General features: G+C 42.0%; 2 protein-coding genes across 2 annotated transcripts; one reads left to right on the top strand and one right to left on the bottom strand.

Annotated features, from left to right (window-relative positions):
- Window positions 1-3: 3 nt before the first annotated feature.
- On the bottom strand, window positions 4-20,594 carry LOC134467714 (uncharacterized protein C7orf50 homolog). The gene is made up of 6 exons (XM_063221576.1): window positions 20,480-20,594; window positions 19,960-20,085; window positions 19,744-19,845; window positions 3,981-4,120; window positions 3,624-3,705; window positions 4-267 (listed from the first exon to the last, which is right to left on the bottom strand). Exons 2-6 carry the CDS (start codon window positions 20,083-20,085, stop codon window positions 85-87), a joined length of 633 nt encoding a protein of 210 aa, XP_063077646.1. The 5' UTR covers window positions 20,480-20,594; the 3' UTR covers window positions 4-84.
- On the top strand, window positions 11,798-19,729 carry LOC134467719 (G-protein coupled estrogen receptor 1-like). Its single transcript, XM_063221580.1, has 3 exons — window positions 11,798-14,460; window positions 16,550-16,780; window positions 17,482-19,729. The coding sequence occupies exons 1-3, from the start codon at window positions 14,317-14,319 to the stop codon at window positions 18,073-18,075; spliced, it is 969 nt and encodes a 322-aa protein (XP_063077650.1). The 5' UTR covers window positions 11,798-14,316; the 3' UTR covers window positions 18,076-19,729.
- Window positions 20,595-20,617: the final 23 nt, after the last annotated feature.

The raw sequence follows: 20,617 nt of genomic DNA, 5'->3' as shown, positions 1-20,617 counted from the left end.
CCATTCAATACAAAATATTTTTTAATTATTTTATATTATGTGCGTGTGTGTGTTGTTGTTGTTGTTGTTATTATTGTTGCTGGCCTAGGCCAGTAGCCGGACTACTTCCAGGGCTCTCTGTATGCGTTTCTGCTGGTCTGCGCTTTGGGACGCGTCCCCTTGGTCTTCCTTCACCACGGCCTCCGCCTGCTCCACGGTCACGTCCCGCGCTGCCCCGCGTAGGTTCTCCAGGTAGGCCAGCATGACTGAGAAGGACGCATCTGGCACCTACGAAGGACAGACACAAAGGAGATGAGATTAGTCACTACAAAGGATGTGTCTGCTACCTGCAAAGGCAACAAATGTGGAGAGGACGCGTCTGAAATCAGCGGAGGACATTAATGAGGAGACAATATTTGTCACTACAAAGGACACGTTTGGCAACTGCAGAGGACAGAAAGATTGAAGATTACAAAGAACTACGGATGGGATTTTTTGGCAAACACATTATTCGAAAATCAATGGCCACTATTTGAATATTCGAATAATATTCAGAGATTTTTTTTATCCCTGGCTGTAAACGGTGCATGTGTCGGACTTTCTGGCACGCCTTTTGTGATGAAAATGACAGACGATCCATTTGTATTTGCTGAGCAAATTTAGAAATTTGGTGAAACTTTGCACTAATCTTCACTGCCACTTGGCACACTAATCCACATTACATATACAGACCCCATACAGTGCCGCCAGTTACTATTGGCACCCTTGAAGTTTAAGTACATTATGGGACATATCTCCAGACAACAAATAATAAGGTCAACCATGATTTTTCTATAGATAGCTTGTGGTTGATACTAAATATAAAAAATATCAACAGCATTAAATACTAAACTATGAGAGGGAAAAAAATGAATATGGTAAAGCTCCCGCGATCACTGGTATTGGCACCCTTTACTGGATACCATTGTGGAAACCTAATTTGACTCAATTATGGTAAATTGCAAATGGGAATCACCTTTGACTAATTGCTTTTGCCCATAGAACATGAATTAGGCAAGGAATTATGATATTTGTGTTTAAATAGCCACCTGTTACATCTTGTGTGTCTTTCACCATTGCCTGAGGACACCACAAATACTATTATTTGCAAAAAACAAGACCTCCAAATAATAAATTGTCATCTCAAAAGACCTTGATATACCATTTTCAACACTGTGTTGTGTTATTCAGAAATCTGCCAAACATGGAGCTGTAAAGAACATCCTTGGATGTGGGGGGTAGGGGAAGACATTATGATAAAAGTCTTTGGAAGTCGGTGCAAATAATGAAAAAAACACAGGGACTAACATCTACAGACCTGACGGTCCACTTTGAACTGTTTTGGGTAGTTTTCTTCAATAAGCACCCTGTGTTAAACACTACACAAAGTAATGCCTTTTGGTTGGAGACCAAGGCAGACCACATTGCTTAATAAAAGTCATAAAAGGGAACACCTGACGGCTGTATGAGAAAATACAGGCCTAGCACAGCCCTTTTAAGAATGTTTTAAGGTCAGATGAAGCAATAGCACAGTTTTTCAGTGACTCACACAAACATCATGTTTGCATACTCTGCAAGAAAGTCTTAAAGGAAAAAGGACACCCTATCAAAAATCAAGCATGGTGTCCAATCCATAATATTATGTCACCCCATTGATGCATTAGGTATTGGAGGCTTTGACCGTATCACAGGTATCATGACAGGCATCATGACATGACAGGTATCATCATTTACAGGAAAATGTGTAACCATGGCAAGAACACTTGGTTTGAGTTGAACATCATGTGCACTCCAGCAAGACAAAAACCCAAAGAACACATCCAAATGCACAGTGGATTGGTTGTAAAATGAAAGAACACAGTCATTGATAAAAACCAAAACCTTCGGAGGCTGCCATTGCGGTCTAATAGTGTGCAATTAACCCTTGAAGGAGGGGTGCCAATATTCCTGGACATGCCCTTTTCAGTGTTTTTGCTTGAAATTACAAAATGCATTTGGAAATAAATACTTGGCAATTCTAAATATCTTATAATGTTCAATCAAAAGATCCTGATGGTAAAAGTTGTGTATATTTCCATTTAATTCTGGATATATTGCACACTTTGTAAATAAAATTAAGGGGTGCCAATACTAACTGGCGGCGCTGTATATAAAAATCTGTATCTATGGGCCTCCATACAGATGTAGTGTGGATTTCAAGACAGACATTGCGAATTTTCAAATTCAAAAAACACTGACATGCACTTCCACTTCCTTTAATTATTACTTTATTTTCAGTTTATTTTATATACATAGCCTATGTATTCTACTTTATTCTTGTATAACTATTTTTTATTTTTATTTAATGTTTTAATTATTCCTCTATTTTTAGTTGTGATGTATGAATTCATTGATGCTTTGATATTACTCTTTCTACTGTTCTTTTAATTTTCTTCTCTGTTTTAATGTTGGTTATCTTGAAAGGCGCTTAAAATAAAATGTATTATTTTTATTAAATTCAAACATATATTGAATATTCAAATATTCGAAAGTCGAGTCCCATCCCTTTAAATAACCCTGCTCTTATTCGTCAGGCCAGCATGACAGAGGATCCGTCTGACACCTGAAGAGGCCAGATACAAAATTGGTTCCAACAAATCATCACTCTCTCATTCACCAAGACTGACATCCGGGCATTTCCCACGTCATCACCAATTATGAGACAGCGTGCAGTGAATGCAGTGCCAATGTATGAAATCGAAGACAAGTTTAAAGAAATATCTGCAAAAACTGGACAAGATTAACACTTAAAATTGGTCATCTAATACATCTACCACAAGATCTGCTCACTAACTTCTACAGGTGTACAATTGAATCAGTAATTACATACAGCATTACATCTTGGTACACCAGCTGCACACACGACAACAAGAAGATGTTACAGCGCATCATTAAAACAGCAGAGAGAATCATTGGATGCCAACTACCCACACTTGAGGAGATCCACCATACACGCTGCACAAACAGAGCACTAAACATCCTTAAAGATCACACACACCCTGGTCACAGGCTCTTCACCATGCTACCATCTGGCAGGCGCTTTAGGACTCTGCGTGCCCGCACTACGAGAATGAAGGACAGCTTTTACCCTACTGCCATTAGACTCTTGAACTCAATATGTCACCTGCCCCCCCCTCAATACTTCAGGACTATCGATACTGTGAGATGCACATGGATTTTTATGGATTTTTATATATTATTTATTTACTGTTAATATATCTTTTATTTTGTGGGCATTTGTGGGTTGCTACTAAACATAATCTCGCTATATTTATATAGTGACAATAAAACTGTACTCTACTCTAGTAATGAACAACCGTTTGGAAAGAGGACAGTTAAGAAGACTACTGTATGTGCATGTGCATGTGCATGTCCTAATGTAAGGGGCCAACTTTATTTACCTTTGTTTTGCCATGAGAATGAAGTCATATGACTCTGAGCCAACTTATCTGGGTCATCCACTGCGGTAAATGGCCCGCAGAATGCATGTGTGTGTGTGTGTGAGAGAAAGAGCGAGAGAAAGAGAGAGCGAGAGAGTGTGTGTGTGTGCGTGTGCGTGTGTTTACCTTTTCTGTGTCATACATGTGCTGCAAAAGCCACGTCTGTCTGATCTTCTTGAACCTCCACTCTTCTCTTCTCTCGGACCAACTATAAAACATAATTTTAATAACAACCATCATCCTACATGAATAAAACCATTCACCATTCGAGATATTCCCATGTGTAATTCTGTAAGTGTGTGTACTGTGTAAATGTGGTATTCCAGCGACCTGTGTGTGTGTGTGTGTGTGTGTGTGTGTGTGTGTGTGTGTGTGTGTAGCATAGACATGTGTATGTCACCATGTGAGGTACTCCAGTGCCCTGTGTGTGTGTGTGTGTGTGTGTGTGTGTGTGTGTGTGAAGAATAGATATGTTTATGTCACCATGTGAGATACTCCAGCGCCCTCTCGGCTGATTTGCTCTGGTCCTCCTGCTTCTCCTCCCCGCTCCCCTCTTCTTGTTTCCGCCTCTTCTCCTCTTTCTTTAAAATCTTCTTCATCTTCCTCTCCAGAACCCTCTTCTCCTGAAGACAACAAATCACAAGCAAACAAAACAACATTATTATTACTACATCACACTTTGCTTGCACTTCTGCCCAAAGTGATTTATGTATATTTACAGGGTATTGGTTACAGTCCCTGGGACAGTATGGGCCATGGAGTACAGCAGGGAGTGGAAGGGTGGGATTCGAACTTGCAACCCTCTGATCTAAAGCTTATTTCCTTAACTATTAGGCCATGGCTGCCATGATTGTTGTTATTATAGCATTATAATGTCAACTATATCCCTATGAAATCAGCAGAAACTTGTTGCCAAATAAACTCCCAAATTCAAGTCTTCTGTTTAAGTTTGTACATAAGGAAATGTGGTTTCGAGCTCAAAAACATGTACCCACCACCAGTTTGCACCTGCGCACACACACGCATCACACACCACTAATACTTGGCACACTAAGTACATGGCCCTATATTATTATATTATAATAATAATTAACATGTTTATTGCCTTTGTATTTGTACCATTTCTTTTTTTTACAAACAGTCTTTTTGTAGAATATGTATGCATGTGCTTTTCATGTCTTTGCTTGTAAACATCTAGCCTGCCTACTTTGGACAGCAGATGGAAATTAGCCTCTGTGCTACAATCCGGCACATTTACATGTATGTATGTACATACATGGTCATTAATGTGCCATGCCCTGAAAAATAATAAAGGAACGTGAAGTCAAGTCCTCTGGCTCTGAAAATAAGAGTCTGTGGTTGGTAAGTTAAGACTGTTGTGTTGTTGTATCGTCACTCAAGGTCACAGTACAATACAAGTTTTTTTAAATGTACAAACCCCAACTCCGGTGAAGTTGAGACGTTTGGTAAACAGTGAATAAAATCAAAATGCTATCATTTTCAAAACATTCAATCTATTCATTAGATGGAGAATAGTGAAAAGACAACATATTAAGTGTTAAAACCGAGAAAAAAATATTGTTTTGGGGGACATATGTACTCATTTCTAATTTGATAAATGCAAAGGAAGAAAGGAGTCGCATACTGGAGCTGAATGCAAAATCAAAAACTGTATTAAACGAAGCCGAAAAAGTAAATAACACCGACAGACAGGGGACAAACGTTTCGGGTCTAGCCCATCATCAGTGTTCCCAGTTTGAGACTCATATATTTCGGGTTTCGGGTCTAGCCCATCATCAGTGTTCCCAGTTTGAGACTCAAACTGGAATGATGGTGGTGCCCCCTTTATAAACAATATGTTAAGTGTGTGTTTTGCTGCCCCTCACTGGTCAAAAACGGTTGGTGCCCCTGGGCACTGTGCAGCTGGCCCTTATGGATAATCTGACCCTGACCTCAGGTGGCATTGACATTTCTACACCTGTTGTCAGTGAGAACACTTCTGAGAAAAGATCCTACCTCTCACTGACTCAAAAAAACAAAAACATTAAAACAAGACCAGACACATCCATACTATGCATCCATTCACCCTCAGTTTTGGCTTACAAAATCGCTTAACAGGTTCTGATTGTGAAAAGTACTTTTGAGGATGAACTGCTTTTGAGATTGCTGTGCCTTTCTATATGGGGTCATTACCACACTAAGTATGTTTGTAGGACTGGAGCGCCTCTCTGTAGTAATCTAACAACTTTGATTCCAACCTAAAGGGTGGACGATAGGGCTGTAACGATACACTGAACTCACGATTCGGTTCGTGTCGTTATAGTTCGATACACCCCACGATTTCTTAAATGTATTTTTTTTTATTAATGAAGTTGCTTTTCCACATTTGCCAACATTATAAAATAAAATTATGAGTAAAAAATTCTGGAATGAAATGTAAAACCTTTGAAAGGGCGAATCACAATACTGCCTTCTTGCACCGCGGTACAGTATAGTCACTCTGCCTATCGCTTCAATACAACATCGTTAAAGCTCTAGTGGACGACGACTTGGACAGAACGTGTTGCTTCTTGTGATTGTTTTTCCAGTGCTGAAATTTCTCATCTGTCTTAGACTAACAGCAACTGCCAAAAGTCAACCATTTGTGTTGATGTCATTTTGGACAAAAAAAAAGTTTCAGCCCTCAGCTTTCTGCAACATGCTATGACAGACTTAACTTTTCATGCTGTAATCTAGCTCGACAGATTACCAAATCACCAGCGAAAGAAATATAACCATTGATTTAGCATTATATGGGAGTTAAATATCATTTTCACTTTGACATTACCTTTTATTGCTACAGTATACCCCTGAGCCCTAGTGTAGTAGGATTTTTACACAGCACACATGTTCAATAGCTACAGCTTGCTCCAGGGCTTCCCTGAATCAGCCTCCATCTTGTTGTTGTTGTCAGTAAACAGCCAGTCTCCACGTCCCCTTCATCATTCCAACCCCTTCCTTCCCTCCCTGTTTATATATTTGTACATTAGACACACACACAGGCAAAGCAGCATGCATGCCCATGTATGCACTACAGACAACCACACTCAGTCTCGCAGTCACTCTCACAGACACGCTTATAAACATACATACAGACACATATGCATACATAAATACTTCTAGCACAAGCTGTAGCACAAGTGTCAACAGTACTTTTTAGCTTTTTCTTTGAGCTTTGAAATGACATTATTGCATAGTTCTAAAATCATATGTTTTTGTTAATCAAAACAACCAATTGGACATTGATCAAGTGTACCAAGGAATGGGAAAAGGAAGCATCCATTATGGCATATCTGGATCGAGATATGTGGTTCATAATACGGCATCATTTCTTAATATTGCATCATTAATAATCTGCATCATGGCCAAAAGGTTGTAAATGTCCATCTAATGACACCACGGCATAGGCTGTAGGCTGTAGCTTTAACTTCAAGACCCTCATGTCCAGTTGAAGGGGGTCAGGTGTGTGTGTGTGTGCGCGTACGTGCGTGTGTGTGTACGTCAATGCATCGCGCGTGCGTGTGTGCATGTGTGTGTGTGTGTGAGGGGTGGAGTCTCCACACCACAGAAGAGGGTGGCAAACAGATTCTTGGTAAAGTGCTACTTCAAACAGGTGCTTTCTCCAAAGACGGGAAAGAAAAAGATCTAAAAGAAGGAAAAAGGATTTAAAATATATATATATATACAGAAGAAGGATGCGAGAGGGAAAATCAGGCTTTTTGGAAATGGACATGCCAACTTCAAATTGAGAATTACGAGCTAAACCATAAGGTCACGATCAGGTAAGAAGCCCATTCGGCTATGTACTAATGGATGTACTAATGATCTAAAAAGGGGAGGACAGTCTTTCTTGCGGTACGAAAACAAAAACCTGTTGTATGCTCTGGAAATTGGATGGCAAATGTGTATGCATGTCATAATTAACTCAGTGATCACTAAAATTGATCATAAGATACCAAAATCGGTCATTACTGTTAAAATGTGCCTGGGTTTCAAGTACCAACCATGTACAATGTAAACAATTCTGCGTGAACTGCTCTGAAGTTCCAAAAACAAGTGTTAACGTTTCTGCTGGATGAGCACAAGCGTTATATTTATTTAAGCTTGCACGAGCTTCATCTCTCTGCTCTCGGGTCATGGTCAAACTGAGTCATTTATTACTACCGCTTTACTCTAATAGAGCCATTAACCTTCATGGACATCTGGGCCTCTTATCCACTGGCCTGTCTGTGCAATATTACAACCCCTGTTCAGCTCTTATCAGCTGTTTTTTGCCATACATTTTACACAAGCTCTAATGCCCAGCTACATACTGCATATGGACAAATCAGTGGGTGTACATCACTGGGTGTATTTTCTTAACCATCAACTGCTTTACTTTTTTCTGCAGTATCAAAAACAAAAGAAATACAAGGCAGAAACCAAGAAAGCAGTTTAAGCCTGAAATTACAAAGTTGGGGTCTGTGCCTGGCTTTTATGTGCCTCTCTGAAAGGCGTTTTGCTTAAATTACTAAATATTCCACGGTTTTTAACACTTACTGTAGCTAGTCAAATGTAGTTACTGGAAAATGTTCCCTAACTGTCTAGTGCCTGCTTTCCAGAGATGTGTCAGATTTTAGGAGATGTTACAAAAGAAAACTCCAAATGTTGCATTGGAAGTCATCAATCACATCAATATTTTAAAGTTTATCTACATCGATTACTTGCATCGATACATTTATATGCCATTACTGGTACTTCACTTTATCTCTTTGTGGAAAACACCTAGTCTAGTAGTTAACATACAGCATAGATTATGCTGTTGGCTTTCCAGACATTTTAAAGTATTTACTTGTAGCAAGTATAGAAATTATTTTAAATATGCCATATTTCTAAAAAAAAAACAATTATGGTTAAGTCTATGTTAACCACATACTTAATAATACCGTGGTCTAAAAGAATCAACTGAAAGTATAATGGAGTTTAATTAAGTCATAAATGAAGCAAGAACTTCCAATTTAGCCAATAAACAGCAAGCCAATAGATTCAAACTTAGTTTGGCCAACTGTTAACATCTTTATGCAACCATCATTTTTACTGCTCCGTAGACCTTAAAATTAACCGACAAAATTCCTTTCTGGTTTATTCCTTGTTGACATAACATCAAATCCTCTATGAGTCATTTCAAAAATGTAGATACTTACAACTAGTACAGAAAATATTACAAAGGCTGCTTGATTTTAAGGTACCTTTTTGCGACTAAAAATGAATCAATTCAAACAATACAAGTCAGTCATGGAAGCTCAAGCAACAGTGATGGCCAGCCTGGATCCATTGTTAAAAATCCAGTTCCACATATTCCAAACGACCTGATTTTACCTGCCTAAGTCAATCAGTCGATTAAACCAGCCAATCATCTGGTTGAATTGGACAGGTAAATCCAGGTCACTTGGGAATACAATATGTGGCACTGGATTGTAAGTAATGGATCCAGGTTGCCCATTACTGGTAGTTGTCATCATCTAACAGCAGGGGTGGGCAATTATTTTGGCCCGAGGGCCGCATTGGGTTTAGAATATTAAATGAAGGGCCAGGTGCCACAGACAACTCACCCGTGTCAATAATAAAACAGTGTACGCTGACATAACTTGGCCGCAATTATATTCCTGCACATTGTGATTAAATGTATTTAAATGAAGCCTATGTCTTTGGTCAATACTCATGTTTTAGGTAGCATTTTAAGAATGTTGAGTAGCCGTTTGAATTTGGATTTAAAAGTTGTCTTTCTTGCAAAGGCTCTGGGGGCCACATGAAATGGCTCAGGGGGCCGCATGTGGCCCCCGGGCCTGAGTTTGCCCACGTCTGATCTAACACAACTACATTCAGATCTTTGTCTACCAATACCAACATCATGCCATAGCTAGTTACTTTGTTACACCCATTATTCCACAACAACAACATGGAATACACAAAGCTCCCCGTTGTCTCCTGAGCATGTCTCAACTCTCAGGTAAGGCGTTGCAGGTCTTGCGATGGTGTTGTCAAGTCTTGCGAAATGTAGCGCTCGTGCCACTTTAGCAAGAAGGCCCCTGCACGTTTAGCTAAGACTGTGTGACCCGACCTTTCTTAGAGAGGGAGACAGACACGTAACTGTTTATAGTCAACAGAAACCAAGAAAATCAACTCTCTGGCCTCATTCCTTCATCTCATCAGGTCTTCAAACGTCAATCCACGCTTTCAAATTCCTTCCACTTTAAAAAATGACTGAGGTGCAACAACAGAGTGTATATACATACAGTCATTGGATCTAAGAATTAAGAAGTGGGGCAGATATCCATTCAGGAAGTTTTAAGTCATGCTGACACATTTGTTGCAGGCAATTAATTATTTGGATGAAGGGGGAAAGCTGGTGAGTATTCCAAGAACCTGGCTTGATATAGTAAATCAGGGGTGCGTTTCTGTAACGTTAGCATCTTTCTACAGATGTACTTTCAAGTCAAGTCAAGTAGGTTTTATTGTCAATTTCTTTACATGCACTGGTCATACAAAGAATTTCAAATTACATTTCTTGCTTTCCCATACAGACATAGACTAATCTAGGTAAGGACATAGACAGTATAGACATAGACAGTACTTATACATGGACTTAAGACAGTATGGACATAGACAGTGCTCATACAGACATTTAAAGTGCAAGACTGGACAACAGAAGACTTGTAGAGGACATACATTAAGAGGTAATTGTTGTGCTTTTGTGCTTTTCCTAAAAAGTCCTTTATAGCGTTCTGACATAGTAATAGTAGCATTTTGAAGAAAAATAAATATTAAAAAGGTCTGTCAAGTACAGCAGCAGCATATGTGTGTGTGTGTGTGTGTGTGTGTGTGTGTGTGTGTGTATGTGTATGTGTGTGTGTGTGTGTGTGTGTGTGTTTAGTGCAGGTAGAAGGTGTGGTGTGCGTCTGTGTACTTTAAACGCATCTACTTACTTCAAGGCGAAATACGTGCATTTCTCAAAACCGTACTATTCCCACAGTAAGCCCAAAGTAGTGTGGCTACTTTCCTGTGTCCACACCGCTACTTACTTTCTTGTCATTGCAGTGCGTGACCAAAGAAGCAACAAGAGACAAGCATGAATAGCCCTTTTGATTGGATGACAACCACGTGTGTCTTGCTGACTCATGATTCAGCTGTTTCCTCCTAAATTCAGTGCGTGAAGTAGAAAGCAATAGTGTACAACCATAGACATCATATACAGTATATCACGAAAGTGAATACACCCCTCACAGTTTTGCAGATTTTGCACACATGCTTGACACCATCGAAAGCAAATGTGTTTATCTTGGTCTCTTCAGATCACACGACATAGTTCCAGTGATCCATATCCTTGGTCTGTTCATCTCTCTTGAGACCAAGATAAACAAATTTGCTTTAGATGGTGTCAAGCATGTGTGGTGGTAAACAAGTGAGTTTTACAAAAAAGGTGTATCCTCTCAATAGCCAAGCATGGTAGTGGGACTGACATGGTTTGGGGATGCATGAATGCTGTCAACATTGGCAATCTGAAATACACCTAAAAGAAACATGCATGTCAACATGCACTGTGACTACTGAAGCAGATCATGATATTCTCCATAGGATTGCATTCAAATCTCACACCAATCTATTTAAGCCAGATGCAGACTCAAAATTTAAAAGTTCAATGCAAAGAAATGTTGAAACGCACACTGATGACCTCCCTTGTCATCCCTTTTCATTTCGTTTCATTTCGAGACGATTCGAGCCAACATAGCCCCTTCTCTACCGGATTTTAATCTGGGGTGTACTCACTTTTGTGAGTACATGTTCAAACATGAATTGCTGTATTTAGTTTTTTTCTGAGTGAACAAGAAATTTAAGCGGTTAAATATGTTGTTAAAAGGTCACTAATCATTATGTCAAAGTGAAAATTCTGTAATGCTTTCCTATGAAGTGATATACTAAAAAATCTGCAAAAATGTGAGGGGTGTATTCACTTTCGTGATATACTGTCGAATATATTCTATATGATGTCTATGTGTACAACCACCACCAGCACATTTGATTGGATGTCACGACACCGTGACTCAGCTGTTTCCTCCAAAACACACCTTGTAATTTCTTTGTGAAAAAAACACGGCCGTGGCATTACAATCTGACACCGTCCGCACCAATAATGCAGTATTATCTGCATGCCGATTGGATTTCATTTCATTCCGAGGTGTAATTTGTAACATATTTGGATAATAAAGTAGTGGTCACTCCCGGAAATTCACCTGTTGAACTGTCATATCCCTAAAAATATTCAGCGCAAATTTCATTACATAGCCAAGTGGTATTCACGCTTGCATCCCAATGGGAAAACAGAAGCCACGCAGGTTCGAATCCACATGGTTGCAGTGCCACAATTTTGGAAATATCTGGCAGAAATAGATTTTATTTATTTAGTGCATTACCAACTCACACGTGCAGCCAAGGGGAAATGTGTTACACTGTAGGGTCCAAAACACGATTTCACGAGTTGTTTGTCAACATGCTGCACACTGGATTCGAACCCGCGTGGCTCGTGTCTTCCCATTGATAGGCAAGCGTAAATACCCCTAGGCTATGAAATGAAATTCGCACCAAAAATGTTTAAGTTCTTGACACGTAAACCAGTGAATTTCCAGGAGTAGCCAATACTTTCTAATCTAAATATTTCACAAATTACACATCGAAATGAGACGAAATTCAATCGGTATACAGCTAAAAGTATATTATTAGTGTGGGATTCATCAGATTCCAAGGATATGACAATTTTTTTCACGAACAAATGACATGACTTGAATTTGTGTTCTGAACACTCTCGCAGCTGTATCATGACTTTGTGTGCATGTCGATTGATTTTCAGTGCATTTGCACCACAGGATTAAAAGATATTGACACATTTGTGATCAAATATGTACTACAAGTTTAGCTAATGGGTGGAGTCACACTCTGAAGTAGACTAGCGCTGTGTGTTACTTGGGGTGGCTGAGGTGATGTCTGGACTCTGGATGGATCTACTCCAGCTGTACTTCAACTTCACTGTCGAGATACGGATAGGAGGCGCCTCACTTTCAAGCACTACTACTTCAGAGTGCACATTACTCCAAGCAGTAGTTACTTTGTGTGCTAACGTTCGAGACACAAGAGTTAGCAACTTTTATAGTATCTACTATGCAACATTGCTAACTGTTATGCTACTTGGCCGTTGAAAGACGCACCCCAGAATATGCTGTCCTTGGGGTAGTGGCAAATCATCTCAGAGACAAGCTTGGAGGCCTCTTTTCTTAACTGGATTACATCACTGTAATACCTATTAACAGGCTTACCTTACCACCTCCTGTAAATTAACTATATATCCAGGTTCTTGAAATACCCCTCTGGTTAAATCACCTGCATTAAGAAAATGAACAAAGAGGCAACTATATATATATGATAATTATTCTTTAACTTTCACTCCAAACAAAAAAGAGGCATCTAATAGAAGAGCAATGCCAGAATGCTTCATCTGTTAGAGCAGAATTTTTCATTTCAAGATTTAAAGTCTTTTCTCTTCCCTTGTCTCCCATCTGCCTATAAAAGACACAGGAAGAGTGTGTGGGGGGAAATCTATTGGAAGAACCAAGAAGAGGTGGACTAACAAACTTGAATGTGCCAGTACACACACGCTCACACACACACACACCGTAATGCACACTCACGCTAAGGGGCAATTGTCACCATGTGGCCCCAAGACCCCAGCCACCATGTGACCCCAAGACGCCAATGCGATTGGACAGGAGGGAATGGAGTTTCCGACCACGACTATCATCAACACCACACCCCAGCCTCACAACACCTCCGATCTCCCACTGTTGCCTGGCAACCTCTCGACGACTGGCCCGGCGCTCGACGTCCAGAACACCTTTGTGGTGAGCCTGCTGCTCTCCTGCCTCTACACTGTCTTCCTATTCCCGCTCGGCCTTCTGGGTAAGTCAAAGTCAAAATGTGCATTCCAATATGCGACCTTGCGTCCTCCACTTGGGCTTGTGGCCTCACGTTTTGCTGATGCCCTGCCTCCGTGGAGGAAACAAATACGTTTTTTTTAGGGGACTATTCTTCATTCACCATCCAGTTTGCAAATAAGAAAATTGAGCTTTTGAGAGATATTGAAATATAATGCTGTTGTCAATGATGTCATCATGACACATTACTTCCTGGTACGAGGCCACAAGCACAAGAGGAGGATGCAAGGTCGCATATGGGAACGCACACAAAGTCAAAGTCAAAGACCACGTTGGTAATGGAGCAAACTCAATTAAACTTAACTGATGCAGCGCATAGGCACTCTGAAAAATTACAATGCAGTCTGGTTAGGAATGCATTACCATGCAGGCATGTGCGGAGCATCAATTTGCGAGGTTTTGTTGTTTTATTCAATATATTCTGGTTTCTGATATGTCTTTTTGGTACAGTTAGATAGAGAACTCATCAAGACCTTTAATTTGGCGCGCTAAGCCCCTCACATTTGGGCTTGCATGCCCACTCACAAGGACCCCGGTTCGAGTCCGGCCGGGGTCATTTCCCGATCCTCCCCTGTCTCTCTGTCCCATTCGCTTCCTGTCACCATCTTCGACTGTCCTGTCAAAATAAAGGCATAAAAGCCCCTAAAAATATGCATAGTACATATATAAAAAAAGACCTTTGATTTGATGAACCTTGACGCCTGCCCTCTGAAGGTAACCTGCTCATCCTGGTGGTGAACCTGGACCCCTGCTCGCGGATGACCTCTCCTGACCTGTACTTCACCAACCTGGCCCTGGCCGACCTGGTGCTGGTGCTGGACTCCCTCATAGAGGTCTTCAACGTCAGCGGACAGTACTACGACAACGCCCTGCTATGCACCTGCATGGCCCTCTTCCTACAGGTGAATGACATTACATTACACCGCAATATAGAACAGTACAGTACAGTATAGTACAATACCGTTACAACGCTACGACAGTGACCAATTACATCACAATAGAGCAGTACAGTACAGTTACAGTATAGTACAGTACTACGACCATGCCCTGTTATGCACATGCATGGCCCTCTTCCTGCAGGTGAGTGACCAATTAAGCTTAACTGTAGCATGACAGTTACAGTGTAATGTATCATATACTGTAGCCAGGGCCGTTGACAGCTTTTGCAGGGCCCGGGACAAAGCCACTTGAAAGGGGCCCCCATCCAATACATATAATGTAAGTACTAAGTAGGACCCAATTTTGGGGCCCTTCTGTCCCTGGGCCCAGGACAATGCACCCCTTTGTCCCCCCTGTCGGCTTCCCTGACTGTAGTACATTTTCTACAGGCAATGATAAGGCAGCTGGGATTTTCACATATCCCTCCACTCAGCCAATAACTTAATTGTATTGCAAATGTATTTTCTAAGATTCCTTTATAAAATATGTCATATTTCATGTGAAGCTGCATAACATCAAAACTATATCGGGGGCCTGATAAATCGGCCTCAAGGGCCGCAAATGGCCCTCCGGACGTGGTTCCCCACCCATGCTCTAGCCCAGGGGTCAGGAACCTATGGCTCTAGAGCCACATGTGACTCTTTTGGGAATTATATCTGGCTTTTGGGAACTGTATCCTGCCAACCGTCCCTTTAAATACGGAATCTATATGTATAAAACAAAAGTAAGGGCTCTGTATTGAGCTTAAACGGGACACAGGTCGTTAAAATGCAGGAATTTTCGGGGGGAGGACCCCCAGACCCTCTGTCATAATGAAGTTGCCAGTTATCAATAAAAGTAATAATAACTTGACAGTACTGTACAATTGTTGGGCTTGATTGAAATACATGTTTTAAGCTGTATTCAGTGTTTTTTAAAGTGGTATGGCTCTCACGAATTTTTTTTTGTTGAAATTTGGCTTTTATGGCTCTCTCCACCAAAAAGGTTCCTGACCCCTGCTCTAACCGCTTACCCATGACTGCCCATGATTAGATACCTGGTAGACACCTGGACATCTTATTACTGGGCTATGGATAATTTGTAACACAATTCCCTTTCCCCATATCTTCGTTCCAAGCCCACACCCTCACACACACACACACACACACAAACACTGACTTCCCGTTGACCTGGTGAGTGTCCCTGAGTTTGTGTGCTGTTCGAGAGGTCAACTGGTGACATGAGGGCTTAACCTGGTCACTCACACTATCACAATGCCGGTTTCACCCACACACAAGGATATGGACACATGCGCGCACACGCGCATGCGCACGCGCACACACACACACACACACACACACACACACACACACACACACACACACACACACACACACACACACACCTCTTGACCTCAGATGACCGACGATAGGAACAGACTGCAGGTGGTGGTAAAGAAAGGGGAAGTAATTGACTTTGACAACTATCTGTTCTGTCCATGTGGTGTTTGTACTGTATGTGCGACGTGTCAGAAAAGTAAATATGTGCAACACTCTGTCCTTATCAGCAGCTGTGTCTGAGGTCTGAAATTCAGAGCTTGTGTGAGTCTTTTATAAGCCACGTTGGATATCTGCTAATGTAAATGTAGTCTGCTAATGTATGTAAATAAATACTGTACTGTAATGTGTGTACATATATGCGTGCCTGTATACGACATAAGTATCTGTGTTTGTACCATGCATTTGTCTGTCTTCCAGTAGTAGTTTTCTTGCAGCAGTGAATGAAGTTTGTAACGCATTTCAGGAAAGCGTAGTTGTTAGCAGTTAGCAACTTCGGTAGTTGTCAATGGGAAATTGAATTGCAACCAACAAAGTAGCTAACATAGTTAGCATCTACGCTTTCCAGAAATGCACCCCTGATGTGTGTGGGTGTCCATGTATGTGTGTGTGTGTTTGTGTTCCAGAGCAACATGAACAGCAGCGTGTCTGCTTTACATAATGTGCTATAATACATGTACGTGTGTGTGTGTGCGTATACTACATCGCCATCCGTGTGTGTTTGTGTGTGTTTCAGGTGAACATGTACAGCAGTGTGTTCTCCCTGACCTGGATGAGCCTGGACCGCTGCATGGCCCTGACGGGCTTGTCGCACCGGGCCCTGTCGCCCAGCGCCAGCCTGCAGCGCGCCCGATTGGCCTGCATCACCATCTGGGCGGCGGCCTGCCTGCTCACCCTGCTGCCGTTCGGCGTGGCGCACGCCCGTCACGGCTGGGGGCAGGGCTTCTGCTTCGCCGGCATGGCCGAGGTGAATAAGCTTAGGTGCTGGTTACACGTCGTATACGATATTTTTAAAATGCAGATTATTCCGTTTTCGTATAATCACGACGTGGATAAAAATAAAGACTCATTTTAGCCCTCTAAATAGGATATGGGAGTTTGAAATGAGAATTCGAAAACTCTCAAGACAAGCTGGGCTACTTCACAGTGACTAGACCCAGGGAGGACTCTTAGGAAGGTGCAGGTGCGCCGAAACGTCACTTTGTGCACCAAAACAATAAAAAACCTCCAGTCATCACTGGGTCAAGTCACTGCGAAGTAGCCCAGCTTGTCTTGATACTGCTGTCCTCGACCGTGAGCACCACCAAGGCTGAAGCGCAGACATCCACTCTTTGAATTCTAAAACTCTGTTTACGTGTAAACGAGAGGCCAAAACCAATGCAAAGCCAATTAAGAAATATCCATACATGTGTAAACAGCTTCTTAACAAATGGCTTTACTTGACGTCCTCACAAGCAATGACTATACACCAATGCTCCAATCTATTCAGTTCAATTCAATTTGAAGCTTCTTCAACTGTCCATTTACAACCAGAGCGCAGGATTTCCTGGACAGAATCACATTACGATAAGAAAGCAAGTCTTACACTGACTAACCTCTAGGTCAAGTTTGACAAGCACATTTAAAATCAATAATTGTTTTACATTTCCCGGTGATTGTGTCACACAGGTCCAATGGCTGGAGGTGACAGTGGGCTTCTTCCTGCCCTTTTGCATCATCTGTGCCTGCTACACTCTGATTGGCCGAGCCCTGATGAAGGCCCGCCCCCCAGCCAACGGGCAGCGGCGTGGCGGGCGCCTGAAAGCCCTGCGCATGATCGTGGCGGCGGTGACAGTCTTCTTTGTGTGCTGGCTACCCGAGAACGTCTTCATCGCCGCGCACCTGCTGCGGGGCGCCACGGGGCCCTCGCGTCGCCGCGGCAACAGCACGCTGTGGCAACAGTACCCACTCACCGGTCACCTGGTGACCCTCGCGGCATGCGCCAACTCCTGCCTCAACCCGCTGCTCTACAGCCTCATCGGTGGCACCTTCGTGCACAAACTGCGGCTGTTTGTCAAGCACCACGCGCACTGCAACATCTTTACTCATCACCACCATCATCATCACGCACAGACGCACACTCACCCGGCGTGCCCGCACCAGCCCCACCTCCACAACGGGGACCTGAGGCACAGCCTGGTGGACGGAGGAGCCCTGCCGGGGGAGGGGGAGTGTGTGTGCTCCACGCAGCACAGAGAGAGCACTTCGGACTTTAACGTGTGAACCAGCACTGGGGTGCGTTGTGTAGTGTTTGTATCAAACACGCACCGTAACAGGGACGGGCCCTTCCACATGGACTGCTTAACTGTGCTAATGAACGAAAAGCTTAGATTATTGGTGCTTTTTAAGACTGACCATCCTCCGTTCCATCCTTTTTTCATTTTATGTGCTTAATAACATATTTACTCACCTCAAAAAACATCTTACTCAGGACGACTCATTAACTCATCATTTGTATCAAACATGCCCCATTACAGGGACGACCCTTCCACATGGGCTGCTTAACTGGACCGCTGAAAGGAGAAGATGAGACTATTGGTGCTTCTCGTGGACTGTATACAAAGGCGGATGCCAAACCTATACAATCTATGCCGCTTCTCTATTCCGCTTTTACTTGTGTGCCTATTTAATTATTTTATATTCCGTATTCACTCTCAAACCCACCATCCCTTCAAAACAAACAAGGACGGCACATCTTGAGGACTGTGAATCACAGACATTAAATACTTCCCTCTTGCATCAGCCCTTTTCCCGTCGTTTTAAACGTCCCCTATGCGCCGGCTGCATTCTTATTTTTTTCATAAAGTAAACTACCGTATTTCAGCATAACAGCTCTGGGCCTCCAACGTTGGTACTATTGGTGCATAAATGAGACTATCCTTGACTGGACGCTTTTGTGCCATGGATGCCAACTAGTAGAGTTCCACAGTAGAGACTACGGTGCATTCCAATATACGACCTTGCGTCCTCCACTTGTGCTTGTGGCCTCACCTCGCCTCCTGGCCCCTCCTCCGTAGAGAGAACAATAAAGTTTCTCAGCTGTCAGCCTAGCTACAATGGTATGAGGCCACAAGAACAAGTGGAGGACGCAAGGTCGCATATTGGAACGCAGCCTACGTAAACCTCCCTACAAAGCCTCATACAGCTGCAGTGGCAATGAGCTACAGAGCACTGACTGGAGGGTCGTGAGCTTGAGCCTCGAGTAGCAGACTGCGCAGGATGACTTATGTTACATTTGCGTATGTTGCATTATTTTATAAACGGCATGTTACATTATGTCTAATCTTTAATGTGTAGGCCAACCCCTTCAGGGGATACAGATACAGCTCAAACACTTCAAATTGCAGACCTGAAGTTTTTGTCTGTGTAATAAACACAGGGTATAATTGACACTTCTGTTCTGCCTTGGTCTGTACTCAGGTACTCATGTATCAGGTGAATACTGTATTACGCAGACATCAACTGACAGAAATAACATTTTAAAAAGTATGCAGGCTTGGCTGACCTATGCCACCACCAGTCCATCATCACAGAATGTAACATCCAAATTCTATAAAATGGCTCCTCATGAAGCAGTGGGGAATTGATGACTTGGGTCTGATAATTGAGCTCTATGAAACATCAAATTGGCACATTACAAAAACTACTAGAGGTGGTTAACTTTTGATCAGCATGATTTAGTTATTTCGTGGTGAGAATGATTGTGTAAGAGCAAACAGAGGTAATTGCTAATAAATGTCTTCAGCCAGTCACTAGCAATGCCTGAAAAAAAAAAGATGTTCGTACACATTCTCTGAGAAATGGCAAAAACACATTCCACCAGGGTATGTAAACTTATGAGCAGCACACTGCATCCACAGATGTTTTAGTATGTTAAATGAGTAGACTAACCTCTGGTGTCAAGTCCTCCTCATTCACATGCTCTGGCTTCTCCTCTGGCTCTGCCTGAACTGTCTGTTTCTTTAACTTTTTGGGTAAAACCTCTGGCCTTTCCTGACAGAGAAAGAAACACAGACACACTCAAACACAGATGCACCACACCACATCATGTTGATGTGTGAAAGACAATTCTGTAACACAAATACAACAATGGCAAACCCCCACTACCTCTGTGTCGTCTGTCTTCTTCCGTTTATGTTTTCCTGAAACCTTTGTTTCTTGTCTTCCTTTCTTGTCTTTCATCGTCTTGTTCTTCTTCATTTTGGATGGATCACTTTTTGTTTTGACGACCATCTGCGGAATGGACATGAGGACGTGTAGCATGTATAACGGTATGTAAACATGTAACACACAGCTGGCCATACTATGAAGGCCGACATTGATTGTAGTGTAGTCTATCTATCCTAATCGGTAGTGTAGTCTATCTATCCTAATCGAAACACAATTGTGTACTTTCTAAGTGATACCACTGACGTATATATAACTATACAGGTCAATGAGTGAGACTAAAACACAACTTATGACTGTGAATACCGTCCATTCTCTTGCGAGCACAACTGGAAAACAAGCACCACGCGGTAAAGGGGGAAACAATTGTCAACAATAACACACATTTATTAACTGTGTAGGTGGATGACATTCTCGTTGAACAAATTCCAAATCGAACAAGTATTAAATCAAAACTTACTCTGTAATTTCAAGATTTCCACTTCACACACGAGGCAACGTTTGCCTTCCCCTACCCACGTGGGGAAATATTATCGTGTAACACGCCGTGACGTCATACTTCACTTTCTAGTACCTATGACCACTAGGGGGAGATGAG

Source organism: Engraulis encrasicolus, chromosome 17 (assembly GCF_034702125.1).
Source record: "Engraulis encrasicolus isolate BLACKSEA-1 chromosome 17, IST_EnEncr_1.0, whole genome shotgun sequence".
Classification (NCBI taxonomy): Eukaryota; Metazoa; Chordata; class Actinopteri; order Clupeiformes; family Engraulidae; genus Engraulis; species Engraulis encrasicolus.
The sequence above is the reverse complement of the archived record's forward strand: the minus strand, read 5'-3'. Positions and strand labels throughout refer to the sequence as shown.

Coding starts and splice junctions, on each gene's coding strand:
- LOC134467719 (XM_063221580.1), top strand. CDS start 14,317: ATGACCTCTCCTGACCTGTACTTCACCAACCTGGCCCTGGCCGACCTG. Junction 14,461..16,549: donor GCATGGCCCTCTTCCTACAG/GTGAATGACATT, acceptor TGTGTGTTTCAG/GTGAACATGTACAGCAGTGT. Junction 16,781..17,481: donor GCTTCGCCGGCATGGCCGAG/GTGAATAAGCTT, acceptor TGTGTCACACAG/GTCCAATGGCTGGAGGTGAC.
- LOC134467714 (XM_063221576.1), bottom strand. CDS start 20,085: ATGGTCGTCAAAACAAAAAGTGATCCATCCAAAATGAAGAAGAACAAG. Junction 19,846..19,959: donor AGAAGACAGACGACACAGAG/GTAGTGGGGGTT, acceptor TTTCTCTGTCAG/GAAAGGCCAGAGGTTTTACC. Junction 3,706..3,980: donor GCGCTGGAGTATCTCACATG/GTGACATAAACA, acceptor TATGTTTTATAG/TTGGTCCGAGAGAAGAGAAG.